The sequence below is a fragment of the Zootoca vivipara genome, chromosome 2 (genome assembly GCF_963506605.1).
Source record: "Zootoca vivipara chromosome 2, rZooViv1.1, whole genome shotgun sequence".
NCBI classification, from domain to species: Eukaryota; Metazoa; Chordata; class Lepidosauria; order Squamata; family Lacertidae; genus Zootoca; species Zootoca vivipara.
In genome coordinates this window covers 118,855,015-118,872,740 of record NC_083277.1, presented here as the reverse complement: position 1 = coordinate 118,872,740, position 17,726 = coordinate 118,855,015, and the positions used below count along the sequence as shown (strand labels likewise).

Below are 17,726 nucleotides of genomic sequence, written 5' to 3'. Positions count from 1 at the left end.
ATAGAGAATATAAAGGGGGTTGTGTGTGTGTGTGTGTGTGTGTGTGTGTGTGTGTGTGTGTGTGTGTAGAAACCAGTCTACTGTACAAAAGTAACATTTACCATTGTTCCTCTGCTTACTTTTGACCCTAGCCTGACCCACTACTGACAGGTGGCCTTCAGAAGGCTGTCCAGAAAAGAATGTGTCCCTCGTGAGGTTCCAATGCTGCTTTGGGCATCAGTCTCCACATGCATGGCCCATAGGCTGATATCCCAAGATATCAGAGAAAGTTGCCGCTGGCACATTTATGAAAATCGGTATGTTCCCTGGGTGCAAGGAAGAAAATGCTGGTGTGTGGTGAATCAGTTTCCTTGAATTTTGGTCCATTCATGTGTGCTAAAAGACAGTAGGGGGCCGAAGCATAATTGGAACGAGACAGAGCTGTATTGTGATGGGGTCTCTATCCAACCTTAGAACCATGGCCCCATAAGCTTCTTTTGACACCTCAGCTCCAGTGCTATAGTCAGTAGGAAGACCAAAGATAAAAGGTGGGAAAGCTATTCACAAAGTCACAATCCACCAGAAATACAAAAGCAAATCTTACTGTATGCTTTTTAATAGAAAAAGCACATTTCCATTGAACACTGATACGTGATATATGGTAGCTTTTGCTCCTTTCTCCATAAGGCAGCCCAATGTGGTCCATAAAGCACAGTCTTTCTTCGGATCAGGAACCTTGCAGCCTACAAAAGCATCATCAGTAGCAGCTGACATGTCCTTTCTCTGGCCTGGACATCATTGGCACCTACATCCTGGCTGCAGAACAGCGAGCAAGGGAACCGCCAAGAGAATGAAGAGCTCTCCCATCTGCTTGATATCTCCCATCTTGAAAGTAGGGCTAACTCATGAGAAGGTGCCCCTTCTAGCAGTCACTTTGCCCAGGTCGGACAATATGCACACCCCAGGTCCTAGCCTCGGCTTCAGGCAGCATCAGGATTCGAGGTCTCGTGAGAGCCGCAGAAGTTCCTTCTGGCTGTCAATCACTCTCAGGTGCTGGGTGTAGGCCCAAGTAGCAGCTGGGCTTCGTGTGCTAAGGGATTGCTCTGAACCTGAAAGAAAAAGAACCCAATATCAAGGAAGGATTTTGAAAGAATTCATATATCATTTTATGGACATAGATTTTAACAATGTAAAATTCAGAATCTTGTGAGTGACAGAGATTTCTAATTGGCAGGGGGTGGGACAGGGGGTTCAGTGATCTGTATAGCTTCTTAATGCTACTCGTGTTGTTGTTGTTTAGTCATGTCCAACTCTTCGTGACCCCAAGGACCACAGCACGCCAGGCACTCCTGTCTTCCACTGCCTCCCACAGTCTGGTCAAACTCATGGTTAGAAATTAAAATCTTCAAAAATAAAATTGTTTTATTTGGATCATTTCCTTACCTGGAATTTTACCTAACCCATTCCTTAGTTTGGAGAGATCCTTTTGTAATTGGATTGGGTCCCTGAGACATGGGGACTGAGAGTTTTGACAGTTTATTCTGCAAAGTACATGTTTGATGAGGGGATATTGGATGTAGCTCTGCACACATCACACAGGAAATGAACTACTGTATTCAGGATGGTATCCTGACTTGTTCAGGCACCTGCTGTATATCCAGAGTGGTGAACAGCTAACCAAACTGCACATTCAGGAGTGTGAAAAGGCCAATCAAATTGTACAGTAGACTCCAAAGGGAGACTGAGATGGGCTGGGAAACTGAGATGGGCTGGGAAATTGCAGATGTGTAAGGAAGTGGAGGCGGGTGGCGCTGTGGGTTAAACCACAGAGCCCAGGGGTTGCCAATCAGAAGGCTGGCAGTTCGAATCCCCACAACGGGGTGAGCTCCTGTTGCTCAGTCCCAGCTCCTGCCCACCTAGCAGTTCAAAAGCACTTCAAAGTGCAAGTAGATAAACAGGTACCGCTCAGGCAGGAAGGTAAACAGAGTTTCCGTGTGCTGCTCTGGTTCGCCAGGAGCGGTTTAGTCATGCTGGCCACATGACCTGGGCGGCTCCCTCAGGCAATAGAGCAAGATGAGTGCCACAACCCCAGAGTCGGTCACGACTGGACCTAATGGTCAGGGGTCCCTTTACCTTTAAGGAAGTGTAAATGTAAGGCAGATTGGGTCAAAAATACTACATCTATACAGCACTCATATAGGAACTGGCTTGTGATGACCCCACAATTGAAATATTGGGGTTGTGGCTAGACAGCTTAATGAATACATCAGCTCAGCAAGCAAGGGTAGTGAAAAAGCAAATTGCACCTCAGAGATTATTATGAAAGGGACTAAATATAAAAATGGATGGTGTCACAATGTCTTCATTTATACCTATCCCTTTAAAGCAAAATATTGCGATCTCACTTTAATGGAAAGAAAAGACAAAAAATTGAAAACCTAGTAATCTCTCTCTCTCTCTCACACACACACACAGAGAGAGAGAGAGAGACAGACACACACTCTCTCTCTCTTCAGGCAGCAGTTCAGGAAAGCAATAAAATTGGCAAAACCTGCAAAAAAAGGAAGGTTTCTATTTAGAGCTAGGAGATTCCTTATGCCAAGTCCATCTAGCACACTACTGTCCACACTGACTGGCAGCAGACTCAGACAGGAGTCTTTTCCAAGCTCTACCGAGATTGAACCTGGGACCTTTTGCATGCAAAGCATGAGCTCTTGCAATTTAAAAAAGGGATCCCCTAGAAGTTCTAACAGTGCTGTGACTGTCCACATAGGCAGTCTGTTACTGCACTTGGGGTTTGTAGCCCTCTTGCCCCCCCCAGTGGTGGACCTTCATGCTCTGGCACCGGGGGAGGGCGGACAGCAGGCGGGGGCGGGGCTGGTGCACGTCCCGGGACAGGGTGTGCTGCCCACAGGGGCGTTGTGGGGGTGTGGTGCCCAGAGCAGACGGGCAACCACAATGGCACCCCACGGGATCGCGCTGCTGGGGGATGTGCGCTCCCCCCGCACTCCTCTTCTGTTGCCAGTGCCTCCCCCCAAACCCCACTACCACTAATGTTTGTGGGTTTTTTTTGGGGGGGGGGAGCCACAAGACAACACCAAAACACTGGAATGTAATGATTTTGATCAGGCATCCCCAAACTGCGGCCCTCCAGATGTTTTGGCCTACAACTCCCATGATCCCTAGCTTACAGGACCAGTGGTCAGGGATGATGGGAATTGTAGTCCAAAACATCTGGAGGGCCGAAGTTTGGGGATGCCTGATTTTGATGGTGTTGTGTGCCTTCTCCATAAAAAGTGTGTGAACAAAGGAGGGCAGAACCAGAGAAAAGGGGTTGGTGTGGAAGCACTCTGCGTAGAAAACCCCTCCCTTGCTTACAGGTAGAGGCACGCAGCGCCCGGGCTTCTTCCAGAAGGTGCTGAGGACGACTCCGCAAAGGGGATAGTGGAACTGGAGTGGGGAAGAAGAGGAGAAGGGTTAACAAAAAGTCTGCTTTAAAATCCGTTTTGCTTATTATCATTTAATTTTTTGTCATCCTTTCAGTCTGTATGCCTCACCTGTCTGCCTTTGGCTAGTGGCATTATTTCAATACTAGAGCCCTCAAACATTTCAATTCAATTTCATGGCCTCTCCTCTCCCCTCCCCTCCCCTTCCCACCCCACACCAACCCTACTTTTTCTGTCTCCTGACCTGTATTAACCCTGAAATAAACCCCCAATAAGCCCCAAGACCTTAGAATTATATAATCATAAAATTGTAGCGTTGGAAGGAACCCCAAGAGTCACCTAATACAACCTGTCCAGGTGAGCTTGAAAGTTTAATCAATTCTGAAAAGAATTAAACTTAGCACAAAAGAAGCGCTAAGGGCACAATGGTTTGCCTCTGAAAGAGGATGTCATTCTAGCTGCTCCAACACTTGTTTAAGTGCATTGACCTGAGGGTCCACCCTTAGGGATGGAGGAAGAATTTGCTTGGTCCACTTTATGCAGAAGACCAGCCCAATTTGATGGTCCAAAATTTTGGGGTTGGAATGTAATGTCTCAAGATTTTGCAATGCAGCATCAGTGCACAAAAATATCTATCTTGTGAGTCCTGGAAGACCTGTCTGCAGCCTCGCTGGCCTTTTCCCACCTGGCCTGGGAGGGCAAGGCCCTAACTGACTCCAGCAACGAAAGTTGAGGCTCCTGAAACCATATTGGCTGTGGGTCCTGGACGTTCTGCTCCCTCTATTGCTGGCCTTTTCCCACCTGGCTTGGGAGGGAGGGGCCCTGACAGACTGATTGACTGCTGAACAGACTCTTGGGCTGTTGAGATTGTTTCATTGGGGTTTTTCATTGCTATTGATTTCTGTATCTTTATTTTTAGATCTTATTAGATTTCTGTGGAAATTGTTTCAGTTTGGTTGTAAAGTTTTGGGTGTGTTTTCTTTATTGCTTGTGACTTTTGCTATGTTTGTAATGCTGTAAATCTTGTCATGTTGCATGCTGCCTTGAGCATAGTTTTAACAATGGAAAGGTGGTGTGAGGGACAGGGGATATCGCGAAGTCCCTCCCCTCCTGAGTTCAAGCCCATCCCCGAGCACAGGGGAAAGCAGAGAGAGTTCCGATTCCAATGGGGAAGCAGGAAGTCGTGTCCGAGGCTCAGGCAAGGTAGAGGAGCCAGGGTCCCAGGTGGGACAGGAAGGGGCGAATAAGGGGGGGAGACCCATCCCCCCAACTCCGGAATTACGCAGAAAGAGGAGGGGAAAGAGGATGGGTCTGCCAAAGCTTTTGTGTTGGAGAAAGACGCGCCAAAAGCCATTCGGAGGTTCTGGAACCGACTGACCACATCACTCCGTGTAAATAGCAATGACTTCAGCACTGTAAATACGCAGCACCAATAAAAGAATAAAATGCAGAGCTGCGTAGCGTCGTTACTCTGAAGTAGCCCACTCCGGCCACATGTGACAGCAACCTCCGAATCCTTTTTTGGGCTACTTTGGAGTTGCCGGGATGAGCGTGTCAGAGGCGGAGAGATGGCGGCAGATCGCGGAGAAAGCCCAGCAAGAACTGCAGCAGCTGTCGCTGCAGGCGCAGGGGGAATTGAAGGCAGCTAAAGAAGAGACTAAGAAGGTCCAGGACGACCGGCTACAACTTGCGGAACAGGTGAGAGCGCTACAGCAAAGAGAGCAGGAATTAAGGGCGGTGGCGGTAGACCTCCAAAACAAGCTGGATGCAGAGAAAAACAAGGCGGGAGGGGCACCCCAAGTCCAAGTGCTGCCAGGAAGGAGAGCCGGGACCCTAGTAAGCAAGTTCAATGGAGACCCGAGGGAATATCAGGGCTTTGAGACTGAGATTGTGTATGCTCTTGAGCTGCACCACGATGAGTTCCCTGATGATGAGCACAGGGTAGCGTTTATTGTGGAGCACCTTACCGGGGCAGCCAGGGAGTGGCTAAGACCGTTAATCGCAACAAAGAATCCTTGCATGAAGAATGTCAAACTATTTCTAGAAGGTTTGAAAACGATGTATTCGTCCGATAGTCATATGGACCAGACTAAGGAGGAACTTCATAATTTACGCCAAGGAAATATGACAGTTCGCGCGTATTGGGCGAAATTCACCATGCTGGTGCACAGATTGGGGTGGGAACTAGAGTCACCCCCAATGCAAGCGGCGTTCTACTTGGGGTTGCATGAGGAGGTGAAGGATGAGCTCTCGAGAGGTCCAAAGCCCAGTAATATGGATCAGCTGAGCAAAGCGGCTCTGGCGGTGGGGGTGAGACAGGAATCCCGGTGGAGCGACAAGCAAGCAACGCGCGCAAAGCGGGCTTGGTTCCCACGGTCGCAGGAGAAGCCACTCCCCCAACAACCCTTTCAAGCCACGCCTGGGGCCAGCCAGGACCAGGAACCCATGCAGATTGATAGCGCGCGCGCGCGGGCTTTTCAAACCCCAGCGGCGCCAAGACGCAAGGAGGGAAGGGGTGGGAATTGCTTTCTCTGCAACTCCCCCCAGCATCTCGTCAGAGACTGCCCACATCGCAGGGAGTGGCAAGGAAAGGCGGGAACGGTTGTGCCCTCCCCCACTGACGCAGCACCACAGCAGGGAAACGGGAAAGCCTGGCTGCAGGAGACAAGGGGCAGCAGCCAGGCGCAGTCAGCAGACAACAGCCCCAGCCCACCCACCCGCACAGAGAGGAGCAGAGCCAGCCCACCCCTCCCAGAGCAGGAGTGGTTCTAGAAGTGACGCTCACGCTCCCAAATGGCTATCCCCTGACGGTCCTCGCCCTAATTGACAGTGGGGCGTCAGCGAACTTCTTCTCGAGAAACTTTGCAGAAGAGCACCAGATCCAGCTTCTGCAGCTGGATTTTCCTCTGCACGTGGCGACCATTGACGGCAGAGAGCTGCTGGGAGGGGCCATCACTCATCAAACCCCCCCCCATGAAAATGACGGTGGGAAGGCACTCAGAGACACTGGCATTCAACGTCACCACCATCTCAGACCCCCCCCCATCGTCTTGGGCATGAGCTGGCTGGCGCGCCACGACCCCTCCATCAGTTGGCACCAGAGATGCATCACTTTTGGATCGGACTTTTGCCTGGAACATTGCATGCAGCACCAACCAGGGGAGGGGCCTCCGATAGCCACGGTGGCCACCATGCACGTCAAAGGGGGTGAGGCGATACCCAAGCCGTACTGGGACCTGCAGGAGGTCTTCAGCGAAGCGGAGTCCGACCACCTACCCCCACACAGGCCTTTTGACTGCCAGATCAACCTGGTGCCAGGGGCAACTATACCCCCAGCCAAGCTGTACGCCATGTCAGACCAGGAACTGGAGGATCTGCGCGCTTTCATCGACAAGAACCTCAAGCGGGGGTTCATCAGAGAAAGCAAGGCAGCAGGGGGCAGCCCGGTCTTCTGGGTGGACAAGAAAGACACGCAACAGCGCCGTCTTGTGGTGGATTTTAGACGGCTGAATTCAGTGACAGAGCCAGTGGCTTTCCCCATGCCCAGAGTGGATGATCTCCTGACAGCGGCACGCAGGGGCAAGATTTTCACCAAGCTAGACCTGAGGGGGGCGTACAACTTGATCAGGATCCGGGAAGGCGATGAATGGAAAACCACGATGTTCACGCCTCTGGGCTCTTTTGAATATCTGGTGATGCCCTTCGGGTTGCAAGGGGGCTCAGCATGCTTCCAGGCCTTCATGCACCACGTCCTGGGGTCCCTCCTCTTCAGGAAATGCTTGGTCTTCCTGGATGACATCCTTATCTATTCCGATGACCCAGTGCAGCATGTGAAAGATGTCAGGGAGGTGTTGCAGCGCCTGAAGGAGAACCACCTGTATGTGAAGCTGGAGAAGTGCAAGTTTCACACCAAGGAGGTGGACTTCCTGGGCTACAAGCTGTCAGACAAGGGGCTGGCGATGGACAAGGACAAGGTGCAGGCCATCCTGGACTGGCACAGCCCCAGGACGCGCAAAGATGCCCAACGCCTACTAGGCTTCGCCAACTTCTACAGGAAGTTCATCAAGAACTTCTTTTTTTTTTTTTTTTAATTATATTTTTTATTAAACATTTTATCAACACACATACAGAACACAAATACAAAAAGTAAACATCAAAATACAGAAATACAAAAATACAAAAATGCAACAAAAAAAAAAAAATATATCATCTCTAATCCATTTTAATATTCATTGTCCTCTGGCTTCCCCAATTCCCTACTATCTGATTTTCTTTTTTATAAACTTCTGTAGCAGTTTCTAAATCATCCTTCTTACCCATCATATAGTCTCTTTAACACTTCAAAAATTTCATCTTTATATCATCTATCATATTTTCTCCCTTTCAATCTTCTATTATTTCCCTATTGCCTTAACTTCTTTATTTTCCTGGATGTTCAAAATCTAGTTTTCAAATTCATACCCTATGTATATTTTAAATTTCTTCCAATCTTTTAAAACTTTGTCATTTGTTTGGTCCCGGAGTCTTCCTGTCAATTCTGCCAATTCCATATAATCCATCATTTTCATTTGCCATTCCTGCCTCGAAGGCAGTTCCTCTTTTTTCCAATATTGTGCTATTAAGATCCTAGCGGCTGTGGTGGCATACATAAACAAATTAACATCGTCCTTGGGGATTTCTTCCCCAATTATTCCAAGCAAAAAGGCTTCCGGTTTTTTCAAAAATGTGTTTTTAAACATCTTTTTCAACTCATTATAAATCATTTCCCAGAAGCCTTTTATCTTAGGGCATGTCCACCACATATGGTAGAATGAGCCAACATCCTGCTTACATTTCCAACATTTATTGTCGCTTTTGTGATACATTTTAGCCAGCTTGACCGGCGTCAAATACCATCTATACATCATTTTCATCAAATTTTCCTTCAACACAGTACAAGCCGTAAATTTCATTCCCTTCTTCCACAATTTTTCCCACTCCGACATCATCACATTATGACCCAAGTCCTTGGCCCATTCAATCATCACTGATTTTGTTTGCTCATCTTTCAAATGCCATTCTAGCAACAAATTATACATTCTAGACAAATTCTTGTAGTCTGTCTCTAATAACTCCGTTTCTAATTTCGACTTTTCTGTCTGGAATCCTATTTTTTTATCTAGCTTGAATGCTTCATTTATCTGCACATACTGAAACCAGTCACTCAACCTATCTTTCAGTTGTTCATATGGCCTTAACTTAAAGTGGTTTCCCACCTCCATCAGGATATCTTTGTATTTCAACCTATTCTCATCCATATTTGTCCTTTTAGGTTTCTTTGCCTCAAGTGGTGAGATCCACCTAGGAGTTTTTCTTTCCAATAGATCTTTGTATCTAATCCAAACATTAAACAGTGATTTCCTAATTATATGGCTTTTAAAACCTTTATGTAATTTTACTTTATCATACCATAAATATGCATGCCAACCAAACGCATTATCATGGCCCTCTAAATCCAACAAGTCATCATTGTCTAACAAAAACCATTCCTTCAACCAACAAAAAGCTGCGGCTTCAAAATAAATCTTTAAGTCTGGCAAGGAGAATCCTCCTCTTTCTTTTACATCAGTCAAAAGTTTGTATTTAATCCTGGGTTTCTTCCCCTGCCAGACAAATTTAGACAGTGTCTTCTGCCACTCTTGAAAACATTTCATTTTGTCAACTATCGGTAGGGCCTGAAATAAAAACAACATTCTCGGCAATACATTCATTTTAACAGTTGCAATTCTTCCCATTAAGGACAATTTCAGCCTTGACCATACTTCCAAATCTCTTTGGATTTCTTTCCAGAGTTTCTCATAATTGTCTTTATACAAGTTCAAATTTTTTGACGTCATATTAACTCCTAGGTATTTCACCTTTTTTACACACTTCAGTCCTGTGCAATCCTCTATATTCTGTCTCTCTTGCAATGTCAAGTTCTTTTCTAGTACTTTAGTTTTCCCTTTATTTAACTTAAAGCCTGCCACACTGCCAAACTCTTGAATTATCTGCAGTACTCTCACTGCACTCTGTTCAGGGTTCTGCAAGGTCAGTACTAAATCGTCTGCAAAGGCTTTTAACTTATATTGTTTTGTACCCACTGTAATTCCTTTAACACCATCATCGTTCCTTATCATGTTCAACAAAACCTCCAGAACGGAAATGAATAGCAGGGGGGAGAGTGGGCACCCTTGTCTTGTTCCTTTCTCAATTCTTATCTCTTCTGAGACCACATTATTTACAATAATCTTAGCTCTTTGCTCAGAGTAAATACCATTAATCCCATTAACAAAGTTTTGGCCAACCTCCATTTTTACAAAATTTCTTTTCATAAAATTCCAAGAGATATTATCAAAAGCTTTTTCGGCATCTACAAAAATTAACATTGCTTTGGTGTTTATTTTCACTTCCAATCTCTCAAGAATATCTATTATAATTCTCACATTGTCTTTCATATGTCTACCAGGCAGGAATCCTGCCTGGTCTTTATGAATTAAGTCTTTCAACACCCATCAAGAACTTCTCTCGCGTTACGGCTCCCATCACTGACTGCCTGAGAGGCAAGCAGAAGTTCAGGTGGACACCAGAGGCGCAAGCAGCGTTCGAAAGCCTCAAGAGGGTGTTCGCCTCAGACCAGAACCAGTTCCACGTGATTCAGGACGCGCCCCTACGCGTGGAGACAGATGCTTCTGATAAAGCTGTGGGCGCCATTTTGTTGCAACTGGACGCCAACAGAGAGTGGAGACCCTGTGCCTTCTTCTCCAGGAAGTTGACCCAGCCAGAGCGAAACTACACGGTGTTTGATCGGGAACTTCTTGCGATCCACGCTGCGTTCCAGCACTGGAGACACTTCCTGGTGGGCGCCAAGCACCCCATCCAGGTGTGCACAGACCACAAGAACCTGGAGTTCTGGAGAACTGCCAGGGTGCTCAACCAGCGGCAGATACGGTGGGCAGAGTTCTTCTCGAACTTCAACTTCTCCATACACTACATCCCGGGAGAGCAGAATGTCAGGGCGGATGCCCTCTCCCGCAAGCCAGAGTACATGGAGGAGGAGGCGCCACCGGCACCAAGGCACATTTTCCCCCCGTCAGCATGGTCCTGCGGAGCAGCAGTGGTGAGCGAGGCAGAACTCACAGCACTGACGGCAGCGGATGAATTTGCCAACCGCATCTTCAGAGAACTGAGAGGGGGGGGAGCAGGCAAAAGACTTTGCAGAACGCAGGGGGCTGCTTTTCTACAAGGGTGCACTGTACCTGCCCACCACCCAGCTTAGACGTACGGTCCTCAAGCAGATGCACGACAACCCAACGGCGGGTCATTTTGGGAGGGACAAAACCGCTCACCTAGTCATGAGACACTTCTGGTGGCCAGGGGTGCGGGAAGATGTTCGAGACTATGTACGGGGCTGTGACACCTGCCAGCGGGCAAAGGTGGTCAGAGCAGCGCCACCGGGATTGCTGGAGCCCTTAGCCACGCCACACAGGCCGTGGGAAGTGGTGTCCATGGACTTCATCACAGATCTGCCTTCTTCCAGGGGCAAGACCGCAGTGTTGGTGGTGGTGGACCTCATGTCCAAAATGTGCCACTTTATACCGTGTGCCAGGGCGGTCTCTGCAGAAGAGACAGCCAAACTGTTTGTGGATCACGTATTCAGACTGCATGGATTACCTTTAAGGCTTATTTCGGATCGTGGCCGCCAATTTGTTTCCAGGTTCTGGCGGCGGCTCATGAACCTCCTGCAGGTGGAGGTCAGCTTGTCGACGGCTAGACACCCGCAGACCAATGGACAGGCGGAGAGGGTCAACGCCATTCTGCAGCAGTACCTGAGATGCTACGTCAGCCAGCGGCAAACGGACTGGGTGGATCGCCTGCCACTGGCAGAATTTGCCTACAACAATGCGGTGCACGTCTCCACAGGGGTGTCGCCCTTTAAGGCCAATTACGGGCGCGACCTCAGATCTTTCCCAGAGAGGGAGGGGGAGGAGGAGGAGGAGGGCCCACAGGCTGAGGATTGGGCAGAGGAACTGGAGACGGTGCACCAGCAGCTCAGAGAACACTTGGAGAGAGCCAAGGAAGCGTACAAGAAGGGGGCAGATCGCCACAGGCGACCGGGGGAGGTCATTAGGGTGGGGGACAAAGTTTGGTTGTCCTCGGAGGGCCTTCCCATCAGAGGGAGGTGCAAAAAGCTGGCGCCCAGAAGGTTGGGCCCCTTCACGGTCACGCAACAGGTCAACCCGGTGGCATACAGGCTGGCACTGCCAGAGGACATGAGGGTGCACCCAGTGTTTCATAGATCGCTGCTGTCGCCATACAGGGAAAGCAGCAGGCTCCGAGGCAGCGAACAAACCCCTGAGGGAGGGGGGGGAGAGAGAAGGCAGGGAGCAACTCAATGAGGCCACGGCCATCCTGGACTCAAGGAGGGGGGTGGGGGGCCTGGAGTACCTCATGGCATGGGAGGATGCTCCACCGTCCCAGAATGAATGGGTCCCAGCCACTCAGATACAGGAGGAATTCCTGGTAGAAGAATTTCACGCCCTCTTTCCCCATAGACCCAAGCCCTGGCACATGGAAAGGGAGGGGGAGGGGGAGGAAGCACGGGAGAGCAGTTCACCATGGCGCTGGGAAGCGGAGTTTGAGGAACCAGAGGATGAGGTATGGGTGTCACCGAGATCCACCCAGTCAGAGGAAGGAGCAGATTGGCAGAACGTTTTTACCCCTACCAGCTCTGACGCCACGGACTTTTTGGGATTCCCGTCCTCCCAGGCGGAAGGGGGGGGCTCGCAGGACTGGGGGGAGGTGTTCACACCAACGGGCTCGGAAAGCACTGAGTTCTTAGGCTTCCAGTCGTCACCGACACCTGGGGGGGCCCTGGGGAGGGGTGAAGGAGAGCTTGGGAGGGGGGTGGATGTGAGGGACAGGGGATATCGCGAAGTCCCTCCCCTCCTGAGTTCAAGCCCATCCCCGAGCACAGGGGAAAGCAGAGAGAGTTCCGATTCCAATGGGGAAGCAGGAAGTCGTGTCCGAGGCTCAGGCAAGGTAGAGGAGCCAGGGTCCCAGGTGGGACAGGAAGGGGCGAATAAGGGGGGGAGACCCATCCCCCCAACTCCGGAATTACGCAGAAAGAGGAGGGGAAAGAGGATGGGTCTGCCAAAGCTTTTGTGTTGGAGAAAGACGCGCCAAAAGCCATTCGGAGGTTCTGGAACCGACTGACCACATCACTCCGTGTAAATAGCAATGACTTCAGCACTGTAAATACGCAGCACCAATAAAAGAATAAAATGCAGAGCTGCGTAGCGTCGTTACTCTGAAGTAGCCCACTCCGGCCACTGTGACAGGTGGCATACAAATAAAATGAGGATGATGATTAAATGAAGATAAAAATGTGCATTTTATGGAAAAGCCCACTGAAGAGTATAAAAAACTATGTATCTGGAGAGAAATGCATACAACGCTGTGCATGATAATGCGTATAACAATACTGCATACAATATAAATGCAAACCCTTCTTTTAAAAAATTCCACATAAAATAAGACAGGGCAGACCTATGATTGTGTGCCAGTAAAAATGGCATGGGATGAGGTTAGGCTGATCTGTCCATCCAGCTCAAATTCTGGAATGTTAGGTGTACTTTGCTCCCACTTATCCCTACTGACACCTGTCTTGTGCCCCTGCTCCCCTGCCCCACTCACGATTGGGGTGACTCCGACAACGATGCACGAGACGAACTGCCTTGGCCATCATGCGCTGCATGGAACAGACAGAGGTTTCATGTTAGGCTCAATGGTTTCATCCTCATCTCACCCCTAAGTACAGTGGTACCTCTACTTACGAATGTTTCTACTTACGAACAGAGCTCCGTCCGCCATCTTGGATGTGGTTTAGATAGGATTTTTTCTATTTACGAATTTTTAGATAGGGTTGCTTCTACTTATGAATCCCCCCCCCAATGCATTCCTATGGGATTCGACTTACAATTTTTTTCAACTTACAAATGTGTGTTCGGATCGCATTAAATTCGTAAGTAGAGGTACCACTGTAAGTCATTTGCAGACAAAGAGGACAAGACAGCATGTTCAAAGTGCCCTTATGCACAACTGAAATTTCTCAACACCTAAAAGGGAACTGTAGCTTATTCTCTCCAGCAGGGGGAATGATAACTTTCTCTAACTGATACAGGCTCCTCTTGCCATTACCATGCCATGTCTCTCCACTCACCAGCTTCTCAAAGTTGACAAGATTCTCCACCAATGTGTGGTTGCCCTCGTGGATAAATGTCAGGTCTGTGAAGAGAGAGGAAGATCTGAGTCTGTTCATCACACAGTACCACAGGCATGCCCACGAGACTGAAGGGGCCCAGCACACACACGTGACGTCAAACATGTGCCCCCAATGCTACGCAGGCCGGTGCAGTCTTCCACTAGTCTGATGGGGCCCGGCGGGCCATGGAATATTGAAATGGGGGGCCTCCCCCCGCGATGGTGCCCCTGCACAGTATGTACAGACTGTATGTTCAGCAGATGAGCTGTTGGGTTTATATATTTAGTATATTTTGCCTTTCTTCCAGGATAGACCTCAAGGTTACATACATGGGACTATCATGCAGTCTCCCATCCAGGCACTTACCAGAGCTTCCCAACTTCAGCAGGCTGGCTGCATCATGTGCCCTCAAGCAGTGCCCTGAATCTAGTCTCATGCCCCACCTTTGCAAAGTAATGCAACGAGCAAGAGCAGAACTCCTTCACAAGGCAGCAAAGGTTATCAGAGGACACCTCCACATTACCCGACACATGCATTCATTCAGGAGAGGAGCCATAGCTCAGGGGTCAAGTACGGTACTGTTACTGAGACAGGCTTGAAAACACAAAGCTTGCTTATGACCATGTGTGAGAATCCCCTGAGCCAGAAGGGATGGCAAGCCTGAGTTCCCATGACCAGTCCACAGTCTTAGATGCTTTTTCTTAATTATTTCAAATTTCATATGTTTTGTGAGTTTAGATCCTTAAGGCAGGGGTCAGCAAACTTTTTCAGCAGGGGGCCGGTCCACTGTCCCTCAGACCTTGTGGGGGGCCGGACTATATTTTGAAAAAAAATATGAACAAATTCCTATGCCCCACAAATAATCCAGAGATGCATTTTAAATAAAAGCACACATTCTACTCATGTAAAACACCAGGCAGGCCCCACAAATAACCCAGAGATGCATTTTAAATAAAAGGACACATTCTACTCATGTAAAAACATGCTGATTCCCGGACCGTCCGCGGGCCAGATTTAGAAGGCGATTGGGCCGCATCCGGCCCCTGGGCCGTAGTTTGGGACCCCTGCCTTAAGGTCTCAAGATACAAAGAGCATTTATGCATGCAAACCAACAGCCAAGGTGAATTTAGTAAGGAGCATGCAGCTTATTATACCTTTAAGCAGGAGGGGCATAAAGGGAATCAAGGGGGGAGTCAGTTTCGCCATGGCCAGCCTATAGACCCGGTGATTCCAAGAAGGGTCCTGGAAAGAAGGAAGAAAGATTAGCGTTGGGACTGTTTGCAACTGTGTGTGCATTAGGTACACGGCGCCTCACCCCAAACAAAGCTACCCTTTAATGGTGTTCCTTTGCTTGTCCAGGACAGTAGAGTCTAGTTCTACACCAACAGCAGATTAAGTTAGTAAGTCTGTTTTTGGACTATACCATTTCAGGCGAAGGCTTAGAAGACAGCATCCCCCCCCCCAAAAAAAGAGAGAGACCTATGCACACAAAACTCTTCTCCCAGATTTGTGGCACTGGAACATATGGTTATGTGAGTCCCCAGCTAACCCAGTGTGTTGGCTGGTGACTGTGCAAGGACTCCCACTAGCTTAATGGGGCTTTCCACCACCTCCCCCCATGCCCTCTCTGCCCCCCCCACCAGTAGGTCAGGAGAACCCCCAGAACAGCACACATGGAACAGAGAGGGGAAATTGTTCCATCTCACAAGCGGAAAAAAGACCTTAGAATAATCAAGAATGGCCTTTTCATCCCTTCTCAAAAGAGCCTGACTCTTTTGCTAAAGGCAGAAGGACAACTGGGCTCCAGCACGAAGGGCTGGTTGGTATCCTTCTTGGGATTCTTTTGGGAAGCCTGTCTCCTGCTGGATGAGCCAACAGCCACAGAGGACTGTTCAGTAAGCCCCAAAGGAAGAAATCTGGGCTCACATCCACATCTCAGCCATAGACTTTATATGGCAACTGTGCAGAGCACTCTTTCAGACACAGTTCCCCATCTGTGAAATGGGAAGAGCAGTGATTTAGCTCGCAGGCTGAACACAGTAAAGAATAGCAAAGCACTTTGCACATGGGGAGATGTGCAGAGATGAGACACAGTGAAAAGTGACACCTTCCGAAGAAACAGGACCACCACTCACCAGCATGCGCTCCATGGTGCCGAACAGCTTCCGCGTCTTGTGTGGGAGCTTCTGTGGACAGGAGAGAGACAGAGACAGGAGGGTGTTCAGAAATGGCCATCAAATTACGGTGGATGAATGGCAGAAGAAGTTGATAGAGTATATGGAACTGTCTGAACTGACCGGGAGACTCCGAGATCGAAGTGAAGTAGAAGTGGAAGAAGATTGGAGGAAATTTAAAATGTATTTAAAGAATAAGCATATAATAGATCAGAAACTAGTGGAAGTGAAGGAGATAAAATAGAGGTTGTAAATAAGACAATGGTGTAAAATAAATATTGTTAGAAATTGATGAGAATATAATTGAGAAGAATGATTTGGTTAGAATATAATAGGTTAAGATGTAAAAGATTTGGAAATAAGGTAATATTAAAGTAATAATTAGAAATTATATAAGATTTAGAGTTTACTACAGAGGATATGTAAAGAATCGCAGAAGGAGGAGGAATGAGGAAGTCATTAGATTAGAAATAAGGGTTACAAGTTAGAATTTTTGTTTTGATATTTTTTGTATTTTGATTTTTTTGTGTTCTGTATTTTTTGTGTGTGTGTTTTGTATTTTTGTATGTCTTTGTTGTTTGAAAATCTTTAATAAATACATTCTTAAAAAAAAATTACTACAGAAAGGGCAAGTTCACGCATGCACCGTTTGTACTTTGATTAGAAGGGATTTGCATGGGGGGGAAACAGAATGGACACATCCAATGCCACAGATAAAACTTTAGTATTTTCCTGCAATATCTCAAACAGAATACATACAGTTAATCTGTGCAAATAATGTGCTATCAGGCTAGGAGATGCAGGCAATATCCAGGCATGTGTGATGCGACCATAATGAGACTCCTTCTCACATAACCACATTTCCCCTTTTAACAGCTGCTTTGCAGCCTTGCCTTTGCTTCAGCCTTCACCTGCATCCCCAAGAAGGAATGCTAGATCCATGAAGGCACCTTACAAAATGGTGGCAGGGACTGGCCATTGAAAAGGCAGCAAATCACATCTCATTGTTGCTGCTGCTATGGCCTTCCTCAACCTGGTGCTTTCCAAATGTTTCGGATAACAAGTCCCACCAGCTTCAGCCTTGTGGCCAATGGTCAGGGGCGATGAGAATTGTGGTCCAAAACATCCGAAGTGTACCAGGTTGGAGAAGGCTGGTATATAAGCAGTTTCAAAGCATGCATAGTTAGTTCAGTTGGTTTCCCTTCCCTCTGGGGCAGAAATGTACCTCCCAGGTCCTAGAGAGGCGGCTGATGGTGGAATGGCTCAGGCCAAACATCACTGCAAAGAAAGAGTTCAGGTTCTTTTGGTCCTTCAAGCTGAAAACAAAGACACAAGAGGCACTCAGCTCAAAGCGGAAGTGAGTGTGAACCCCCAGATGGTCCTCACGTGAAAGCCAGGACAGGCTTTACTGCTCCCACAGTGCTCAAAGCCATGGCTTCACCTAGGGGGAAAAAGAGGTGACCTACATACATGAGTAGGGACGCAGGTGGCGCTGTGGTCTAAACCACAGAGCCTAAGGCTTGCTGATCAGAAGGTCGGCAGTTCAAATCCCTGCGACGGGGTGAGCTCCCGTTGCTTGGTCCCAGCTCCTGCCCACCAAGCAGTTCGAAAGCACCTCAAAGTGCAAGTAGATAAATAGGTACCGCTACAGCGGGAAGGTAAACAGCATTTCCTTGTGCTGCTCTGGTTTGCCAGAAGCGGCTTAGTCATGCTGGCCACATGACCCGGAAGCTATACACCGGCTCCCTCGGCCAATAATGTGAGATGAGCGCTGCAACCCCAGAGTCAGCCACGACTGGACCTAATGGTCAGGGGTCCCTTTACCTTTACATACATGAGTAGCCA

The 17,726-nt window shown here is 48.3% G+C and overlaps 1 protein-coding gene across 4 annotated transcripts in view; it reads right to left on the bottom strand.

Annotated features, from left to right (window-relative positions):
* Positions 1 to 567: 567 nt before the first annotated feature.
* Positions 568 to 17,726, bottom strand: part of RAPGEF3 (Rap guanine nucleotide exchange factor 3) — a 70,642-nt gene continuing 53,483 nt past the window's right edge. For all 4 annotated transcript variants that reach the window (XM_035101408.2, XM_060272134.1, XM_035101416.2 and 1 more), the window contains 7 exons: positions 17,107 to 17,197; positions 15,843 to 15,893; positions 14,862 to 14,949; positions 13,666 to 13,730; positions 13,140 to 13,194; positions 3,358 to 3,429; positions 568 to 1,088 (listed from right to left, as the gene is read on the bottom strand). In XM_035101408.2, the coding sequence (XP_034957299.1) occupies positions 970 to 1,088; positions 3,358 to 3,429; positions 13,140 to 13,194; positions 13,666 to 13,730; positions 14,862 to 14,949; positions 15,843 to 15,893; positions 17,107 to 17,197 (541 nt within the window). In that variant the 3' untranslated portion in view covers positions 568 to 969. The remainder of the gene's footprint in view (positions 1,089 to 3,357; positions 3,430 to 13,139; positions 13,195 to 13,665; positions 13,731 to 14,861; positions 14,950 to 15,842; positions 15,894 to 17,106; positions 17,198 to 17,726) is intronic.